This window comes from Globicephala melas, chromosome 2, assembly GCF_963455315.2.
Source record: "Globicephala melas chromosome 2, mGloMel1.2, whole genome shotgun sequence".
NCBI lineage: Eukaryota > Metazoa > Chordata > Mammalia > Artiodactyla > Delphinidae > Globicephala > Globicephala melas.
Window position 1 is genome coordinate 36,673,228 of NC_083315.2, and position 21,238 is coordinate 36,694,465.

The following is a 21,238-nucleotide window of genomic DNA, read 5'->3' on the forward strand; positions in this document are numbered from 1 at the left end:
AACTTGAATTTGGCTTGACAGTGAGTAAGCCCAGCTTTCTGTGTCTCTCCCCAGATCCAGTCCCTGTCAGGGCGCCCTCGATCCTGTGATGTCAGAGGTGGCAGGTAAGTAATGTTCTTTCAGTTCTTGGCTCGGAGGGCATCCTGAAGGTTTTCCCAAAAGGAAAGTCTTACTGCTTCATCAGAGAACTCTTGAGAAATTTCACTTGTTATACATAAGTTGAAAGTCAACTGAATTTTCACAAAACAACAGCTCCCTTTTGGTACTCATATATCATTTAAAGTAATTATATTACATAATTGCAATAACAAATAAAACCGCCATAAATACATTAGAGAATAACACAGCTGACTCTCAGTAAACACACAACTCCACGGGTAGAAGCAGAAGCATGCCCGCATTGAGAGGGGCCCACCAGCCTCGCACCTTTGGCAGCTGTGGGCCCCTGGCAACTTGCTGACACAGAAGTTAACTAAGGGAGTTTGTACAAATGTACTGAATGCCACAGAACCATACACTTAAAAGGGATAAATTTTATGTATGTATGTTTTACCACAATTTTTTTAAATTAATGGAAGATGCATAAATAGGAAAATTTGCAATATAAAAAGAATTTCTATGGAACAGTTAATTAACGTATTTAGGAGTATACAACTTTACTCCCTGAAAGATTTGAGACAGTTTTCAAAAATATGTGTAGTACTAAAAGATTAAGATGTTCTTGAGGAAATTGGGACCAAGGAAGAACACGGAGACGACAGTTAAGGAAGCCCACACGTTGACAGACACTGTGAAGACGCAAAGACAGAGCCCATCAGTGCCATCACTTGAGTGACACAGACGCTGGGCGATTCTCGCGCGGGTCTTCGCAGAGAGGACCGAGCCCTTGGGACACACAGCCGGTGTCCGGAGAGCACCAGGGCAGCCACCTGGGGCTGTTGACCACAGCATCCCTCAGGGCTGCCCCGCGGGCTTGGAACCAAAACCCGCTCAGAAGCGGCAGCTCTTTCCGGGGCCAAGATCATGTGGCTTGAAATCAGGACCCTTGCCTGATCTAGCTGAGTACAAGCACGCATTTCAGAGGGTCTGCAGAGGAACTAAATCTACATCAGGCCATCCTATTTATCATTCTCCCCAGTAAAGCCTTTTCTGGGTATCTAACTGCAGTGAGTTCAGGGCACTCCATACTCAGTAGCTGGAGTGCAGGCATTCTTTTTGGCTAGTTAAATATAAACGCATGTAATTAACAGCCCGCTGAGCCGAGATGATCAGAAATTCAAAAAGCCAGCCAGGACATGTGACTGGAGAGAAGACCAGCACCCCTAGAGGTGTAGGATGTCCCCACAGATAGGGCTGAGATTCTTCTCAAGGGCTCATTTTGGCTCAATCCTCAGACAAAGGAGTGATGGAGGCCCCAAAGGCCTACATTTCAGAAGGGGGCTACGGTACTTTAAACCCCTTGTCCCCACCCCCGAGAGTCTTGAAGGAGCTGTTTCTTAGATAAGGAAAGTTGCTTTCTTGTTCTTATGTTAGAGATAGAATTCTATTCAGTGATTCCTATTCATTCAGGTATTGATTGACCCCCTAATTCTAGGCACTGGGATACAGCAGTGAACAAAACAGATCAAGTCTCTGCTTTCAAGAAGCTAATGCTCTAGTGGAGCGAAATAGGCAAAAACAATTAAGCAAATAAATATATGTCATGCGTTGGTAAATGCAGTGAAGAAAAAGCACAGTAAGGAGAGAGGCAATGAAGGGTGTCTGGGATAAGATGATATGTCACCAGAACCTGGATGAAGAGGAGGGAAGGGCAGAGGGGACAGCAAGACCCTGAGTGCAAAGACCCTGAGGCGGGAGCATGCCTGCAGAGTATGGAGGCTGGTGTAGCCTGACTCAGAGTAAGGTCAGAATCATCAGAGGGTTTTGAACGAGGGAGAACATAATCTGCCTTATATCAGATCCAAGAGATGACTCCGGCAGGTCGCAACTATATTTGGAAAGTTACAACTTGTATTCCTCTCAATTGGAGAGAAATTGCTTTGAACGTCACTGACGACCTGGGTCGTGTTTGTCACAGTTACCTTCTCCATCCTTGCTCTGTGCCGCCAGACGCTGTTCAGCCTTCCCGCCCGCCTCCTTCTGCCTTCATTCCGACCTAAGCACCCATGGAGCTCTCTTCTCTCAATCAGAGAGCCCATCTGCCCTCATAGCAAGCAGCTCTGGGTTCTCAAGTTTATTTCCTAGTCCTTGGCCTTAACACTGCAACCAGCCATCCGAGAGACAAAGTATCACATTCAGTTTTTCTACAACCAAAATCATCCTTCTTCCTCATCCATCAAATCGGACACCTTTCCTGCTTCCCCATTTCTTTTCAAGCCTCCACAGTTATCCCAGTCCTACTTTACTAAGAAAAGAGAGACCATCAGGAATGAATGCTCAGCTTCCCTCCCGCCCCTACTTCCCCCCTCGCCATCCATTTTTATTTCTAGTCTTAGGGACACAGGTGTCCCTCTGTTCAAGACTGTTAGCCTCACCCATGTCCCTGACCCTTCCTGAGGCCTCTCTCTCCTGCTTATCCTTCCCTCTTCTATGTTTTCAGCCTTTCCCTCTCTACAAGGTTTTCTCTCTGCGTTTAAATATACTTAAGGATTCTGCACTAAAAAGTCCTTCCGTGACCCTGCATTCCCTTTTAGTTACTTCCTTCTCATTTCCAGAATTCTCAGCCACACTTTCTGAAAGAGTATTTACTCTTGAGGCCCCCTCACTGCTTGTCTATTCCTCAACCCACTGTGGCCGGGCTTCCACCCCCACTGTTCCGATGGAGCTGTCCTCAGGAGACATCCCATGACAGGTCCTCCCGTATTACAGAAACTCAGTGTCTAAAGCAGAATTCGTTGTCTGACCCCACCACCTACCCTTATCCCCAGTCTACTGGTGTGCCTCCGTGTTCCCTGTCCTGGTAGGGGTGGTTCCACCGGTCCCCATGGCAGAAAATCAGGAGTCATTCTTGAGTACTTGCTTAAATATCTCCAGAAGCCCTCGCTGTCTCTCCACCTCCATGCCCTCATTATGTCTAGTCTGATTTTCAGCAGCAGCATAACTCACCTCTCTGCCTCCAGGCTCTGCTTCTCACACCCTGTCCTCCCTCCCCCAAGTCTGTCCTAAGAATGATGATGTCTTCCCTGCTCTCAACCTTCCACTGGCTTCTTGTCATCAACGCATCAGTGTAAGCCTCATGTGCTTTCTGCCTCCTCCTCCAGGCCCATCTCCCATCATATCCACCCCTCCTAAACTTGACCTTCCTGCAGCAGCTAAGTTCCTAGGGCACACAATATAGTCACGTGCCTCTCTGCTTTGCCTGTGCTGGGAACTCTACCTGAAATGATTTCCCTGTTTAGAGTGTCTGAATTCTCGAGCCTTCCAACTCAGTTCAGACGTCCTCCAGGAAGCCCCCTCCAGCCTGCTGGTCATTCCCTCCATACCTTATACCATCAGGTTCTGTCACTGTACAGTAAGTCCCCTACACACGAACCTTCAAGTTGCAAACTCTCAAAGATGTGAACGTGCGTTCACATGTCCAGTCACGTAAGTTAGTTCACGTATCTGGTGTACATGGTCACGTGCGTGCATCCTCTACAAGTGGTTGTGCTTTTGTGCTCTTTACAGTACTGTTTAGAGTACAGTCCTACAGTGTCTTTACTTCAAGCCCAGCATGTCCGGAAGCAAGCGTAAAAGCAGTGGTATATAGCCAGTCGTGGTAGTTGGGTATCTAGGCTAACTTTGTTGGACTTACAAACAAATTGGACTTATGAACGCGCTCTCAGGATGGAACTCGTTCGTACGTAGGGGACTTACTGCACTACTGAATGGTATTATGTTGCAAGTTGTTTTCTTTATGGCTCTTTCTCTCTGCTCTGTCGGAGTCTCTTGAGGCCCTAATGCCAGTGGCTGGCACCCGGGAGGCACTCTGCTGGTGTATGCTGTATTGAGTCCAGTGTCCTCAATCGAATTCATAATCTCTCCCTGCCGCCCCATTCCTGGCTAACGGCACTTCCTCCAACCATTCTCCTCCTCTTCAGCCTCTTTGTTCTCTTCCTAGATCATACCTGAACCACACAGGCGCTTCTGACTGGTTCCCCGCCCCTCTCTTTCTGCCCCCTTAAGCCATCCTCCACGCTGCAACCACAGTGGCGTTTCTAAAATGTGATTCTGATGCTCCAGCTTAATCCTGGGCTCCCTGTCTCCTGCCTTCCCTGACCCAGACTCTTCAGAGCATCATGTCATCATGCCCTTGTTTTCTCCCTTACCTGCCTCCCCCACCTCATCTCCTGTCCCCTGTTCCCCACTCTGCCCCGACACCTTGGCCGTGCTGCGCTGCTTGCAGTTCCATGTGCACAGGGTCATGTGCTTGGTCAAGGCTTCCCTTCCCCACCCATCCTCACAACCCCAACTCCTGCTTCTGCGTTCCCAGCGTCACTTGTATCAGACCTGGCCCAGCGAGCTTCCTGCCGTACTGCAATCGCTTGCCTTACCGGTCTGTCTCTGGCCTGCCCGTGAGCTCTAAGAGCAGTGCCCCCTCAGCCTGGGCCACGCAGCCCCTCCCTGGGCCCACACTTCAGAGGTCTCTGCTCCCGTGGAGTAAGGAGTCCAAGGAGCCACAGGGGATGCGGAACTTGGCCAGAGCTGGCCCCTAGGCTGGGATATCCATAAGCATGCCCTGCGGTGCAGAACAGGGCTGGGGGGAGAGATGGTGGCATGGACTGAGGGTCGGGGCTGCCTCTCTGCACGTTCTAGTGTGGAGCTCCAAGGAGTCGGAGAATTCTGAACTTGAATCTGGCCTTCCAGGCTATTACAAAGGTACAATTTGTCAAGACAGAAACATAGAACATAATTCATTTAAAGATTTATTGATTTGATTTATAACTTTAAAAAATTTAAACTAGACGGTGTACTAGGCCTCCGTTTGTACTCTTGCTCCAGGCCTGCACACACCCTGCTCATTCATCATCCCACCTCCAGCAGTTAGCCCAGTGCCTGGGCACAGAGTGACCACCCAACAGATTCTGACAAAGGAATGGTCACATCTCTTTCTCACTTTAAAGTTTATGAAAACTGTAATTGAAAAAATACATCTTGGAAGGCATCTGGTTGATACAGAGATACTTTTTTTGGTAGGAAAGATAATTTAGCAATGTAGCAAAAGGAACGGAATAAATAGAAAGCAGTGCCTCACATTTTATATAGTGCTTTATAATGTTCAAAGTACTTTTGCATCAATAATCTACTCTTATCTCGGAAAATATTCCTGTAACGTGGGCATCCTTAGTCCAACATACCAGGTAAGCAAATCGCACTTCAGAGAGGTTAAGCCAAGGATGCAGGTTTTCGGGACAAGGAAGAGGCAGAGTCTACACAAGGACTTAGATCTTTGGCTCCAACTGTTTTTATTGAACAAGGAAAAGTATCATACATGTCCTATTCCCCAGAGCAGCGGAATGCATTTTAGAAAGTAATACTTATCTTTCTTTTTTCAGCGCTTTTCCACACAGTGGTCAAAACATGGGCCTCTCACCCTTTCTGGGAACCCTGAACACTGGGGGGTCGTTGCCAGATCTAACCAACCTCCACTACTCAGTGCCCCTGCCTGCCTCCCTGGACACCAGTGACCACCTCTTTGGTAGTATGAGTGTGGGGAACAGTGTGGGCAACCTTCCCGCTGCCATGACTCACCTGGGCATAAGAAGCTCTTCTGGTAAGTATTCCCCACTCCATAAGGACCTTGTCTGTGTCCCCTGGTGGCTTAACCATAGGTGGTACCTGGCCAGGTGGTACACTGGACAGAGGCTTCCAGGGGCCCTGCGCGGAACTGGTTGTCCAGCCCTGGGGTCTATTCCTTGGGTGGGAACAGAGTACACTGAACATTCACCTCTGCTGCCCCCACCCCGCTTACCTAGTCCTGCTCTCCCAGTGTGATTTACACAGTCTCCTTCCTGAGAAAAAGCCATTCTCATCTTGATGGCATCATCCCTCTCAGTCTGAGTGTACCTTTTCTTTGCCGTTGGTACCATTTTCAGTAGGAGAGTTGCCCAGAGCTCCTTCTCATACAGAATCATCATCAAATACAAATAGTAGGAAGTCGAGTTTTCTCTAATCTTTGGAAAACAGAAGATTTGGTCTGAAATTATGACAAGTAACTTGTGAATGTGTTGTCTTCTAGGTCTGCAGAGTTCTCGAAGCAACCCCTCCATCCAGGCCACGCTCAATAAGACAGCGCTTTCCTCTTCCCTAAACAGCCGCCCACAGGCATCTGCTCCCAACGCCTCTGCGCTTCACTCTTCGCTCCACTCTTCGCTCCGTCTCTTCTCCCTTAGCAACCCGTCTCTTTCCACCACAAACCTGAGTGGCCCCTCTCGGCGTAGGCAGCCTCCCGTCAGCCCTCTCACGCTTTCTCCTGGCCCCGAAGCGCATCAAAGTTTCAGCCGACAGCTCTCTTCAACCAGCCCACTGAAGCCGTATCCTGCCTCGCAGGTAAAAGCAAACGAACAGTGAAACAGACTGAAGCAGTTAGGAATTGGATTAGGTCCTCACACCGAGCGCTGTCTGTTGAGGTCTGAAATGCGGTCAGTTCTCACTTCTGTGCGAAATCAAATGATTCAGAACGCACTAATGATTTTCCAACAGCAGATTTGTTGTGTTGATTGCTCTTAAGCAAACGCTGAACAGTTTGCAGTACTCTGGTGAAGTTGGAGCTGGAGGGAAGGGTCGGGTGTAGAGGGCGCAATCCAGGCATGTCTGAAATAGCTAAGGGAAGCCAGGTTGGGATTTTAAATTTGGTATGGAAAATCAATAATTGACTCTATGAGCACTTTGAGCCACAGAGGAAAGCCATGGAAGACATTTAAATACCTTCCTGAAGCTTTGATATTGGATTAGACCTCTTCCCTAATTACAGCAACAGATTTCATCAACAATACTTCTATTGTTGATGAAATACTAGGTACAATAGGACCATATCTCTGTAAAAGGACCCAAATAAATCTGTTTAGAAAGAGGCACATTTTGAAGTCACAAGCCTGTGACAGAAATTTAGGGTGGGAAGGTCATATTTTGACTTGTTGACTTTGTTTCTATTCTAAGTTCTTAGGGTGGCTCTTACTACCATCATGAATGAATATGTTTTTAACCTGTTGGTCACTCTCTAGATACTAACATCACTTACCACTTCACTATAAATGAGTAATGATTTAGCAAGAAAGAGTTGACAGAGCACAGCAGAAGGAGTTAGCAGGTCCAGTTATTAGTCACTCTTTACCAATTAGTAGCTACGGGATTTTTATTATATGAGTAATCCCTTTCGGGAGAGGGTAAGAGGGTATTTCATAATTGTTTTTTTAGTGCTTATTTTCATGTTATTGGATTGCCTTTAGTTCTATTTTGCACGATTATTTTATAGGATATAAAAATATTACTCCTTCCTTCTAGTTACATTTTAAGGAGAGATAAAAAGCATCCTTTTAAAGATATTTTTGTTTGCTTAATATTTTAAAATATTTTTTTTAAAATCAGTGTTATTCGTGCACATAATTTAAAAAGTCAAATACTTCTAAAGGGCTTGTTGTGAAATTACAGTTGTCTTCCCCTCCCTCCCCGACTAGCCATATTTCTCACTGCCTGGAGATGGCTACTTTTGACCATTTTAGCTACTCTCTTTGGTATATCAGCATTATTTCATGCTTATTTTGTTCTAGATTTTTAGTGTTAGGTACTATCTAATGACATCCTACCATGGAAGATTAGGGGTTAGTTCTCTTTCAACTCCCCCAATCCCCTCACTCCCCACTCCCCACACGTATTTCCTACTCACCCTCCTCATCTTCACAATGTGGTTTATTATAGTTTTGTTTAGAGCAATACTCAGTGTTTAGTGTTTTCATGGTTATAATAATGCAATCAGAGTTGAACCATAGTTTACTGTGAAATAACAAAATGAACATCTTTTTCTCCTGGGAGTTAATAAATGTCTTACTTTTTTCTCTGTATGTATTACTTATTCAATCCCAAACTCTCAGGGTTGGGTAGATCTCCTCTCAATACAGTTAAAAATGAATCCTCTAGTAGCTTTACAAGAAAGAGTACATGTGACCTGGTGTGACTTCACCATGTCTTCATTCTGCCCACCATTTAACTAATAATTGGCTAAGCATAGAATTCAAAATTTAAATAATTTTCTCTTGAAATTTTGAAGATATTAATCCATTGCCTTTTAGTTTCTAGAGCTGCTATTGAGAATTCCAATGACATTCTGATTCTTTTCTTTTTTTTTTTTCCCATTCTGATTCTTAATACTTTCAATTAAATCTCCTTTTTTTTCCCCTCGAGAGGCTTGTGGGATCTTCTTTTTGTCCCTAGTGTTCTGAAACTTGAAGATAATGTGGCTTGATATGAGTCTGGCTCTTTGGTGAGTTTCTTCAATCTGGAAACTCATTGCCTTCATTTCTGGGAAATTTTCCTTAATTATTTCTTCAACGATTTCTTCTCTTCGGTTTTCTCTGTTTTCTCTTGAATGTATGAATGTTGGATGTCCTGTACTTTTCCTCTAACGTCTTATTTTTCTCTCCTCTTTTCTCTCTCTGTCTTTTTTCTCTTCTTTCTGAAAGAGTTTCTCACCATTATTTTCCATGCTTATGTTGAGGTTTTCATGTCTGCTCTCATACTTCTAAATTGCCAAGAATTTTTTTGTTCTTCTTCTCTGAATGTTCCTTTTTTATAGCGTCATACTTATTCCATGGACGCCATATCATCTTTGATCTCTTTGAGGTTTTTAGTGGTAATTTTTATTCCGGTTTCTTTTATTTTCATTTTTTGTAATACGAATTTTCCAAATTGCATAGAAGTAGAGAACATAATATAATGAATCCTCTATACCCATCATCTAGCCTCAACAATCATCAGCATTTTTATAATCTTGTTTTATCCGTATCCCTACTTTTTTTTATATGTATATATGTTTTGGCTGTGCCGCACGGCACGTGGAGTCTAAGTTCCCCAACCAGGGATCGAGCCCACGCCCCTTGCATTGGAAGTGTGGAGTCTTAACCACTGGACCACCAGGGAAGTCCTCCATATCCCTACTTTAAAAAAATGTATATGGAGGTACATATTACAAATAGTTTAATATGTATTTCTAACAGATAAGGATTTTTTAATAGCTCTAAATATTATAATGATAATGTTGTTTTTCATGACTCCTTCTTCCTACATAGACTTCTCCAAGTTTCTTTTCTCAGTTTGTCTGCTTGGGTCTCTGACTTTCATTCACATGCTTTCCTCATGGTCTGGTGATCCTTGGCACCCTGCTCGTGTTTATGAACAGGACAGACACACACAAAAACTGATTGGAAGCTCTGTGTAGGTGGGTGGGCTTGTTGAGTATGGTCTTCATGGTAGAGTGATCTAGCTCAGCCATTTCCTTAGGGAACCTCTGGTGTCATAAGTTGGATTTTCTCCCAGCCTGGTCAGATCCCCAAAGGATGCTATCCCGATCTTGCTCCTGGCATGTGCCTGGATCCCAGCACTCTGAGAGCTGAGTTGGGAAAGAGAGGTGGAGGACTCAAGATGCGATAGTGGGCTTTCTCATAAGCCCTGTGTTTTCAGGAGTGCCTCGCCTTCTAGGGTCTGGTGCACCCCAGCCAGAGACCCTGAGCTGTACTCTCTCCAGAGCACAGCCCTCAGTCTCCCGCCGTGCAAGGGTCCTGGAAACTAACTGCTGCCCACGAGCTCCTCCAGGTTTAGCTCCATCTTCACCCGCTGCTGCCTGCTGCCCCGGTTCCAGACCCCTTTAGGGATTCTGTGATGTAAACCAGAGTGTCTCTTGATTTTCCCCACTGCCAGCTTAGCATTTGGCTTTCTCAGCTCTGCTCAGCCTGCTACTACTTGTCCATCTGCTTTTCATTTTCCAAATTTTGTTGCCATTTTCTTCTTTCTCATTATCTTTGTCCTCGTGTTGTTACTTATCCTTTCATGTTGTTTATGTTTTAGTGTTGTTTATTAATGTTTATGGTTGTTTAATGTTGTTTTAGGGGTTTTAGGAGAGTTTTGGGAGACAGCAGAGCTAAATGCTTTTTTCAGTCTTCCATTTTTAACCAGAACTTTTGGCTGTGAAAAAACAAACATGATTTTCACTGAGAAAACTGAGATGAAACTGGTTAACTTGGCTGGGTTTTGTTTTGTTTGTTTTTTAAGACAATAGAAATTGTCGTTGAATGGAAAATGTTTTGTGGGGAAGTGAGATTTGAGATATACTTAGAAGGATACAGAACTGGGCTTCTCAGAGCATAGTATAGACTATCAGGGTGAGGAAAATCTCAGGGTTTTTCCTCACTTTGACATTTCCTAATCATAAAGGACTTACTGCTAGAAACTCAGAAGCTAAGTAGTTGGTGGCTTTGTTTTTCAGATGGTGTCCTCAGATCGAAGCCCGCTCTCCTTCCTGCCCACAGAAGCTCAAGCCCAAGTGTCACCCCCGCCTCCTTACCCCATGCCCCAGGACCTCCCCCAGCCTCTGCTGCAGCAGCCCCACACCCAGGAGCCCGCTGCTCAGCAGCCCCAGGCAGCCCCATCGCTGCCCCAGTCAGACTTCCAGCTCCTCGCGGCCCAGGTGAGTCCCACCGGGAACACCAGGAGGAGGGAACGCTTAGGTCGCCCCAAGTTCCAAGCTAAATGGTCCCCTCCTTCTTTCCTGAAGGGCTCATCTTTGACCAACTTCTTCCCAGATGTGAGCTTTGACCAGCCGTCCATGAGGCCAGGCCCAGCCTTTCCTCAGCAGGTGAGTGGTCGCCAGGGCCTGCCTCTTCCTCGGAGCAGGAACTGCCACAGTCAGGCCTCTTCCGTGCGTGGAACCCACACCAAACAGACTTGGTACTGCACTTCTCTGACCTCAGGTGTGCTCAGCGGCTAGGAGAGCCTGGCACCGCCCCGAGCCCTAGAGGCTGGTGCTGGCTGCCTTAGTTAATTGTCAGGCCTCAGCAGAGGACCTGTTTGAACAAGTGGTAGAAGACTTGTGATGACACTCTAGCCATAGAATTGTAGAGTCATTGATGCTGGAAGGAACCGTAGCAATTCACAGATCTATCTATCATGTTGAGGAGACTCAGACCCAGGGAGGGGCTTTGCCTCGGCCTGAGTTGCTGTGCCCTGCACAGTGTGTGGCCTCCTGGGAGCTCGTCCTGGCTGGGGCAGGGGTCAATCCTGAAGGTACTTTCATTCAGGCTTTTTCTTTTGCTTTTTAGTTTCTCCCTAACACAGACCATTTTTTAATATCCCTAGATTTTATAATATTCAATAATTATGGTTTGGGCTCCAGGATATATTATGGAGAGAAGGAAGAGCACTTTCCAGAACTTAATAATAATAACAGTAAAATAAATAAAGACAGATGTTTCCTGAATAGGCCATGGGGAAGCCTCGTGGTAAGAACCAATAGTCCCTGCCTCCCCAATTTCTAAAGAAGCCATTTGAGTCTAGGTGAGTCAATGTGTTTCTGAAAAAATGATGGAAACTCCTACTTTTGAAAGATTTTTTTAAATGGTTTAAAAATTAATTTCAGGAACGGCACCTAAAGTAGGCCCCAGAAACTGGGAACTTCATGGTGATCTGTACATATTGAAGTTTCTCTGGTACTCAAAGGTTATATAGTTAATAAATTTTCATTAACAAAAAAATAAAAATAAAAAAAATAAAGTAGGCGCCAGTTCTAACCCATCCTCATAGAGGCTTTCTCACAAAGAGGGGCTTGCCTGTGGTTCCTCCCTCTGAGTGAGAGAAGGAGAAGGTTCTGCTTTCTCATTTTTCTAGAAACCAGAGAGGAAAAGAGCCCATCACTTCCTTGGTTACAGACAGGGCCTTTGAAGGGCTCCACAGGTGGTAGTTTCCAGAGGCCTTTGTGTGCTGAGCAGGGGAGGTGGCTGAGACCAGAGGGCCCGCAGAAACCATGGCCAGTGGTGTCTCCTGGGATGGGATAGAGGGCCAGGCAGTGTGCAAACAGGGACAAGTGTGGCCCTCAGGGACCCCTCCTCTACCGCAGCATCCCCCTGCCTGAGCAGAATGTTCTGTGTAGGCTGTCACAGCGGCCAGGCACTCTGGGATCCTAGAGAGAAGGGACTGTAAGAGAGCGTTCACGTCTGGTTTTGCTCCGGGAGCACACTGCACTGTTCTGTCCTTGGAAACAGAGACCGTCCCTTACAACGTGACCTTTGTTGCTTCCAGGTGCCCCTGGTGCAACAGTGTCCCCGAGAACCACAGGACTCCTTTCATTTGAGACCAAACCTGTATTCCAACTGCGGGAATTTCCCAAACACCATCCTGACAGGTGAGTGCTGCTTCTTTTATTTCACTGTGTTTCTACAGATACCACTGTAAGATAGTTTAGACAACATAACATTATATGAAGCAGAAAATGAAACTTTACCTTTCTGAGATGCAGGTGTCCAGCCCCAGAGACTGTGAGGCAGTAGGGAAGGGGCCTGGTGACCCAAGTCTTTTCCGAACTACGTAACTTCCTGTGATTGACAACTGTTCCGAGGGAGAAAACCTGCCAAACTGGGAGTTGTGGGACTGACTGAAAAGAACATAGATTCCAGAGCAAAACCGTAGGCCCAGGAGTGGTTGGGACACAGGTGATGACTGTCCTGGTTGGGAAGATGACAGGAACGGCATTTTGGGGGTTGTCATCAGTTGTGTCCTCTTAGTGACCTGGGCCCTCACGCCTCCTAATCCGCATTGTTTTCCCCTCCCGCTGCCCTTTCCAGAGGACTCGAGCACCAGCCTGTTCAAAGACCTCGGCAGTGCTCTGGCAGGCATGCCCGAGGTCAACCTAAACGTGGACACTCCGTTTCCATTGGAAGAAGAGCTCCAGATCGAACCCCTGAGCCTGGACGGACTCAGCATGCTAAGTGATTCCAGCCTGGGCCTGCTCGACCCCTCTATTGAAGAGGCACTTCGAGCTGACCGACTGTGAACAGAAAGGAACGGGGCGGGAGGGCTTGTTTCTGAGACAGAACGGAATAGGACGGAGCCAGCTGCAGCCCTGGGCGTTAGTTATCACGGGCTCTGACACGGAAAGAACCAATTCCTTGGCTCCCAGCTCGCAGACAAGGTCCCATCTCAGACGCCGTGGCTCATTCTAGACCACAGAGCTGGGCGCCGCCCCTCAGGCCTGCGGCACAGGTCCTGTTGCTGCAGGCAGGCTGCTCTGGGGCTTCCGATGAATTGGTCGTCACCACAACCGTTACATCTTTTACTGGCCATCTAATGGGTCAATGTGTAAAAATATAGCGAGAGGCCTCAGTAGCCTTGTGTAGTGCTCAGAACCACTGATCTCAATCAACACTGAAGAAAGGACCCGGAGTGGGGGGCGGTTAGGGGCCACAGGCCTTCGGAAGTTCGCTCAGCATCCAGCAACGGTACCACAGCCCCACGATGCCTTCTCTGATCCAGCCATCGTGCCTCAGCGGCGGCAGGATGTTCCAGGGCAGAGCGGAGGGCCAGGGCTCTCTCAGAGGCCTCAATTCTAACATGAAGAAGGCTTTTTACCACAAGTCCAAGAACAGACTTGAGTTAAGCAAACTGAATTCTAATTTGTCCCCCCCCCCTCAGTTTGTAATCTCTTTTCTGCTGCTTCAGAACCCCTTTTCCTATGGACAAGAGGAAAAGGAAGACTATTTTATTCAGTCACTGAAAAAAAAAAAAAAAATCCCCTGGTGATAGATGAGCCTGAAGAGAACGGTGCTTCTTCTTAGAGGCTGGGGAAGAGAGAAAGGGGGCTGCAGTTATCTCAGAGACACACGAAGTCCTCCAGACAAGTTCTGGACCGTACAGGCCTCCCTCTCTACAGACCAGCTGGAGGGGGTGTCTGGAGGTCTGGATTGGGCCCACCCAGCAGCTGCGCAGCAGCAAAGGGAAGCTGTTTCTCTGTGGAATGGGAGTGGTTCATATAACCCCACTAGACCGTAAGCTCCTTGAGGGCAGGGACTGTGCCTTAGTCATCATCGAACCCCTAGCACCTAACAAGTGCCTGGCGCTGGGCAGGTGCTGCAGAACCGTGCGTTGAATGCACACGTGAGTGAGTGAATGAATGCATGAATGAATGAATCTGCTTTGCTGTGAGGCAGTCTAATCTTTCACTGTTTCTGTTCCTTACCAAATCTTCTCAGAGCTTCAGCTTTTCTAACACTTGTGCCTGTGGTTAAGTTAAGCACGCACTTTAATATGCTTTTAACACTAGGTGACCAAATCCACGGTTAGACTGCACGCCCTGTTCTCCTCCAGGGTATGCAGGTAGGTGGAAACTGTCTTCTGAGTGCATCCACAGTGGTTCAGCAAACTGAGGCCTCCCACCTGCCGGGACCTCGGGGGTCCTGGCCACCTCAAAAGATCTTCCCTCTCAGACCCAGGTTTTGCTCTTGATTGTGTTAGGAAGAGATTCATTCTCTGAGGTTGAAGAAATAGTCTATAGTAAAATGAAGGCCTAATTTATGAAACCATCATTAGTCATCAGTTTCTTAGCACAAAACAGTATTACTGTATTTCCACCACCACCTGCCCCCTCTGACTTAGTCCAGGCCAGCCCTTGACCAGAAACATGATGGGTGGGATTGGAAGCCATCTGGGGAGGAGGGTGGGCAACGGGGCCAAATGCGGGCATGGGTAGACAGCACAGAGAGGACAGACACACTGAAGGAGGGATGAAGATGCCGGAGCCTTTGCCCAGACGGTGTCCTTCCAGGAGACACCAGGGGTGTTGCTGAAGGGTCCAGACTGCTCCCACCCAAAGAAGCAAGGCTGCACCTTGTGGGTCTGAATCTGACACGTGTGCCTGGTGGCCGGAGGGGTCTGTCACAGCGTCCTGGGCTGTTAACCTCTCTAGACCTTGTCCCATTTCCTTCTGTCTTCAGGGGGATCCCTTCCCTCCAGTCTTTCCAGTAACCTCGATCGTGCACTGCTCCATCTTCACTGTGGAGCCCAAGTCTTCCCACCTCACGTTCATCCTGAACCCCTGCTACTGAATTAGGAAGTCAAACCAGAGTCCTCCCTGCCTGAGCTCTGGCTCAGGGAGAGGCAGTTGGCCTCCCCTTCGAAGCCATATTTCCAGTTAAACTTCCCAATCTCAGAGGGCAGTGACTTTTTGTTAAAGTAAAAGGGCCTTTCATCGTACCCAGCATCCCAGTGTGCCGTAAGAAGCCAGATCCTGGCTGCCTTCCTCTGTCAGAGCCCCCCAGATCCGATCTGGCCTTTCAGACAGGGAGGAGTGCTGATGTTCTCAGAGGTTTTTTTTGAACAATGGAGGTTCCAGGATAATCTGCTCTTTACACAGTGCCTTACCCACGGGGATCACTAGTGTCAGGGTCCCAACTCTCTTTGCACAGCAGCCCAGTCTTACAGCTGGAGACCCTGAGACCTACAGGACGAAGTGTGCTCCCCCTGGGCATTCGCCAGGGACTCGTGGAAATGGAGGCTCCTGGGAAAAGTGACTTGTTTGGGGTAGTATAATGATGACAGTGAGGTTTAGCACTGAATTCAATTTGTCCTGAGGTCCATCCATCCCATCTTTTCCTGTGAAAAGGTTTTGGGCATTATATAACCCACGTTGCTTACATGGTGTCAAGGACACCCATGGACAGGAGTCGCCCTGACCTTCTCACTGCTGCCTTCGCAACAAACCAGGCGTGGTCCTCGGCATCTGAAGTGGCTGCAGACTTCAGAGTAAACTATTTTTCAGTATTTAGTTTTTCACAAGAAATCGATGGTTGTACTACTCTCATTTACTAGCAGTTAAACAGCATAGCACTAAAAACCTATCTGTATTTTCTATTTTTCCCTTCTGTATGTTTGTGGTTTTCAGGACATACAGTGTCAGGAGAAACTTTGATGATGTCAAGATCAACATGAATTCTCCATTGTCCTGTTTCATTTCTCCTAAGTCTACTGTATATTACCCGAGCTGAAATCTATATTCCAGTCCATTTGCATATTTGAAGACATTTCCAACTCCGCCTCTCATCGCTCTTCTGATTCATGCACAGACGGTTCCGAGCGTGTGTCTTCCACTGCTTCGTGATGGAACCATCACAGCAACTAATCAGACTTCCCGCCAGTATCCTAGTTCCCAGGTTCCTTGTTAAACAATATTTAAAGATTGGAATTTGTACAAAGTAGCTTCCAAGTTTTATAATGCGTCATTTTACATCTTTCGTAATTAAAAGCAGCACAATAAGGTTGTTTGTGCATTTGGTGTTTTTCTTCAGCCTCGGGTGAGGTGAACTGGCGGAGAGCCCTCCTCGCTCAGCTCAGCCTGCAGTTAGAGATTTCTGGTCCGTGGCCCGCTTCTCACGTGTTCTTAATACTTGCTGTTGCGCCCAGTCCTGAGAGAAGTTCAGAAGGAAGTGGAGGCACGCTGTTCCTTTGAAGCCGCGTGGACCCAGGACAGAGACATCATTGTAGGGGCTCAGGATTCTGCTCCCCCTGCTGGCGCCCCTTCCAGACCCCCCGCCTGCCCTCCCCTAACACCCCTCCCCTTCTGAGGTTCAGGCCACTGATGCTACTCTGCCTCATGTACCGGGTCTTTAGCCCTTTCTCCCGTTTCACCAAAGACTTGGACTCTGTTTTCTACCCCCAGACCCCCTCCCCATGTCCCAGCAGGGCCCACAGCCCCAGCCTATCCAACAGCAAACAGCCTCGGCTGCCTTCAGAGACCCACTTCCCCAGCCACATGCAGGGCTTGTCATAAAGGTGACTCTTCTGAAATCCTAGAAATCCCTTCTCTGACCCCAGCTTCCTGAGCCACCATCTCTACTCTGGTCCACACACACCCTGTTATTTGACCCAACCGAGGATTCTGTTCCTTGTCCCTCCTCTCAGTCTGCCTGTCCTCTCCTGTCCCTTCCTTCCCCGGCCTAGCCCACGGGGTCAGAGGCCTTCATGACACCCTCACCAGCCCTCCTCTGCTCTGATCCTGAAAATTTCTCTGCCAGGAGTCCTGCCAGAACCAGCCACCACACACTGTCCCTTAACCCCGTCCCTCTCCTGCCATCCAGGGGCACTCCAGACCTCTCCTCTCCTCAAGGCCCTCATCAGGGCCCTGCTCTCCTCATGAGCAGGAACTCCAAGCCCTCAGGGGGCAGCTCCCTCCGCGTCCCAGCTGCTCCCACCTGCTCCCCACTCCATTCTTTTTCCTGGTAAACTTGCCCAAATCTATACCCATCCTTCCCACCTTCCCCTCTGCCTTACCTGGTTCTCCTTTTTCATGTGTGATTGATCTGTGCTCCCTCCAAGGATTCCCTGCCCTCCGCCAGGCCTCCTTCTCATCCTCTCCAGTGGCTCTTTCCCCTCAGCCTGTAGATGGTCTCCTCCTTGCTAAAAACAAACAATGAAACAACACTCTCCTCCAACCATGGCCCTGCCTCCCTCCCTCCCTTCCTGGAAGAGTCGCTCATGCTCAGCTCCCTTCTCAACTCCTCTGGCCTGTCCAGTCCCTCTCCTCCTTGGCCCTCCCCTGACATTTGAGCCCTGAGGCCGCTCCCTTTCCCCCCAGATCCTCTCTCCAGCCCTAGTAAATCCTTTTCCTCTTGTTCTCTCAGGGCATATCCATCTCCGATGTGTACCCTCCTCCCCTGCCATCTCCTCTCTCAGACCCACTGTCCCCAGGCCGTCACCTCCAAGCTGATGACTTCCCACATCCAGCCTCCTACCCCACGTGCCTGTCAGCGCAGGCCCACCCGCACTCCACCCCGTGCGGCCCGCTGCACCATCCTTCACGGGTCTGTGGACACCGGCAAGCGTTCATCATCACCTGGGACACCGGCCTTCCCCACGGGGCTCTCGACTCTGCAAGGACAGGGGCCGTGTCTTCTACCTGAATTCTACAGCCACGGTGCCTGGCATGTAGTAGGTGCTCAATACAGTAAGTCCCCTACATACGAGCAAGTTCCATTCCGAGAGCTCATTCGCAGTCCAACAAAGTTAGCCTAGGTACACAACAAACACAATCAGCTATATCGTACTGTACTGTAATAGGTTTATCATACTCTTCACACAAATAATACATAAAAAAACAAAAACAAACAATAGAACTTAAAAAAAATTTTATTTATTTTTGGCTGCCTTGGGTCTTTGTTGCTGCGCGCGGGCTTTCTCTAGTTGCGGCGAGTGGGGGCTACTCTTCATTGCGGTGCACAGGGTGCGCGGGCTTCTCACTGCGGTGGCTTCTCTTGTGGTGCACGGGCTCTAGGTGCATGGGCTCAGTAGTTGTGGTTCGCGGGCTCAGTAGTTGTGGCTCGCAGGCTCTAGAGCGCAGGCTTAGTAGTTGTGGCGCATGGGCTTAGTTGCTCCGCGGCCTGTGGGGTCTTCCCAGACAAGGGCTCGAACCTGTGCCCCCTGCATTGGCAGGCGGATTCTTAACCACTGCGCCACCAGGGAAGCCCAAAGAAAACATGTTTAATCTTACAGTACAGAACCTTGAGAAGTACAGTAGTACAGTACAACAGCTGGCATCCAGGGGCTGGCATCGAGTGAACAGGCAAGAAGAGTTACTGACTGGAGGAGGGAGAGGAGCTGGGAGACGGTAGAGCTGAAGGATCGTCAGCAATAGGAGTCGAAGGGCGAGCTGCAATTTCACTCACACCAGACGCTGATGGCACAGGTTCCTTGCTGCAACCAGATATATGTTTGCCTCTTTGAAAGTTCGCAATTTGCAGGTTTGTATGTAGGGGACTTACTGTAAATACGTTCGAACTGCTAACTACTGTCCGCCCTCTCGGATCACAGCCTCTAACTACCCTGATGCTCAAGCTGGAGAGCGAGCCCTTCCGCATAGCTCTCCTCCTCCCCTCAGATCCAGCCTGAGTCCCTAAGGGCTGCCTCAGCCCCCATTCTCCCTCTCCTGAGCCTGGCAGTAGCTTCCCATTTGGCTCCCTCCTCCTCCCTGGCCCACTAGGCAGCCTCTGCCTCCCCTCAGAAATTAGCAGAGTGACAGGTTTTACTTTTACCTTTGTGTGCCCCAGGGTTCTTATCTTAAAGCGAAACAATAAGTACCTCCAACCCCACCCTGGTTTCACAGCTTTGTAGAGGGTGCAGTGAACTCATAATGAAAGCACTTAGAATTGTGCCAAGCACATCGTAAACACTCAAGAAATGTCAATTATTATAAATATCACTTGTTGCACGAATTTGCTGTCCTTTCAAACAAAGGATGCGCACATCTTTGTAAGTGCTGAATTTGTATAATGCTTGCTTTGAAATACCAAACCTTTGTATGGGGAGGAGTGTTTTAAACTGGTCGTATTTAGGTCCTGTTTGCCTAATGAGCCCTTTACCATTTGCAAGTACGGAAATTTTACCCTAAGCCAGTTATATGGGCCTGTGTCCCCATGTGGACACTAGATGGCGCTGCAGCATAGAGTGGCTGTTGGGACCTGGAAAAAGCCGGCAGTGCCACCTGACCCTCTCCTCTCCAATTTAACCTTTAGCCTGGGGTGGCGGCACCGTGGCTTAGAATCGAATCCTATGATGGCAGAGTGTATTAATGTCTCTCTAGTGACCGCTCCACTGTGAACACTCAGACCCTGCACATCACACATCCCTCACAGCAGCCTGGACGTGAGGCAGGCCAAGGATGGCTTCTCGGGTTTCCGGATGAGGAAGCAGGCCCAGAGCAGCACAGAGTCACTCGGCGACACATGGAGCACAGACCCTGCACGCGGCCGGGTCCCCAAGGTTCAAACGTGCTGGTGGAGCTGGGGAAGCGGCGCCGCCGGGCCTCCGGTGCCCGGGCCACGCACCCACGCCTCCCAGAGGCTGGACTGACCCCCTCACCCACCCGGGAACCAGACGGTCCGGCAGCGCACGCAGGAAGCACGAGCCAGAAGGGAGCACCCGATTTTCTCTTTTCCAGAAATGTATTTTCAGTTTTTAAATAAAAGGCTTTGCTTCTACAATAATAGTGAACGCACATTATAAGAAATTCAAGGGACTTCCCTGGTGGTCCAGTGGTTAAGACTCCCAATGCAGGGGTCCTGGGTTCGATCCCTGGTGGGGGAACTAGATCCCACATGCTGCAACTAAAAGAGCCCTGCAACTAAAAGAGACCACATGCAGCAATTAAAAGATCCCGCTTGCTGCAACTAAGACCCAGCAGCAGCCAAATAAATAAATAAATAAAAAGAAAGAACTTCCAGTAACACTGAAGAGCACAAAAAAGAAAATTTTCAAGTGCTCTGGAAGGCCAGCACCCCCAGAAGCATCGAGGGAGACATCTGTCTATGCACCTATTCAGAGAAAAGGACAGGTAGATTGATGGAAATTTTTACCAAAAAGTGTTCACACAGTACGTGCTCTTTTTGGAAAAAGTGTTTAACAGAAAGGAGAAAAAAAAGAATAAGGAGAAAAAAAAGAAGGAGAAGAAGCCTAAATGTAACTAAAGAAATTGCCAAGCTGCAAATAATTAAAAGGAAAGAAAAATACCCAGGGACTGAATTCATTCTTGAAATATGCTTCAACTGTAGATGGCATCTCTTGACAGCCTGCGGATTTAGGATGAGGAAATGAGCTCACCCACTTCCTATCTCTTCCCCCCTCCCAAATGTTGTGAGTTCTTATTTTTACATTGTCAAGGTTTGTAACTACCTGCATCCTGTCCTGTAACCATCCTTCCCACCATTGTTTGGCCCCTGTTCTGTGCGTGCGCGGGTCCCCTGCTCGCTGCCAGTCCTTTTAGAGTGGGTTTCCCAGCCCTCCATTCTTGAGTTCTTGACTTTGATTCACCTCATGTTTGACTTGACTTGTCCCCAAGAAGTCTGTTCAGGGAGGGCTTTGGTGGTCACAGCCAAGAGGGGTGGCTGCTAGGAGCAAGGTTGGAGGCCTCAATTCTGAAAAGGGGGTGGGCGGGCTATAAAATCGGCTGATTTATGCCAGTGAAACTGGCATAAATCCCCAATGTAGGAATGAGCACTAATACTTTCCAGTGTGACTCCTTGCTGAAAAGAGTCTTCAACTTGTATTTGGTGGCACATAGTTGAAGCCTTAGAATTTGGAAATAAAGAAAATGACTAGGGTGGGGAACCCAGAGAGTATTGTTTTCTTTTTTTTGGCCGCACCATGCAGCATGTAGGATCTTAGTTCCCCAACCAGGGATCCAACCCATGCCCCCTGCATTGGGAGCACAGAGTCTTAACCACTGGACCACCGG

At 48.1% G+C, this 21,238-nt stretch overlaps 1 protein-coding gene across 3 annotated transcripts in view; it reads left to right on the forward strand.

The window, feature by feature from the left end:
• Positions 1-21,238, forward strand: part of CRTC3 (CREB regulated transcription coactivator 3) — a 104,489-nt gene extending 83,251 nt beyond the window's left edge. Inside the window, exons 9-18 of one of the 3 annotated variants that reach the window (XR_009562868.2) lie at positions 55-104; positions 5,535-5,752; positions 6,218-6,528; positions 10,457-10,657; positions 10,745-10,825; positions 12,265-12,367; positions 12,807-16,493; positions 17,634-17,956; positions 18,502-18,749; positions 19,589-21,238. Coding sequence is in view for 1 of the 3 variants with exons in the window: in XM_030878565.3 (XP_030734425.2) it covers positions 55-104; positions 5,535-5,752; positions 6,218-6,528; positions 10,457-10,657; positions 10,745-10,825; positions 12,265-12,367; positions 12,807-13,015 (1,173 nt within the window). In the remaining 2 variants the exon portion in view is untranslated. Of the gene's footprint in view, positions 1-54; positions 105-5,534; positions 5,753-6,217; positions 6,529-10,456; positions 10,658-10,744; positions 10,826-12,264; positions 12,368-12,806; positions 18,296-18,501; positions 18,750-19,588 lie in introns of those variants that run through there. The other 2 variants (XR_009562869.2, XM_030878565.3) reach the window with 2 other exon arrangements.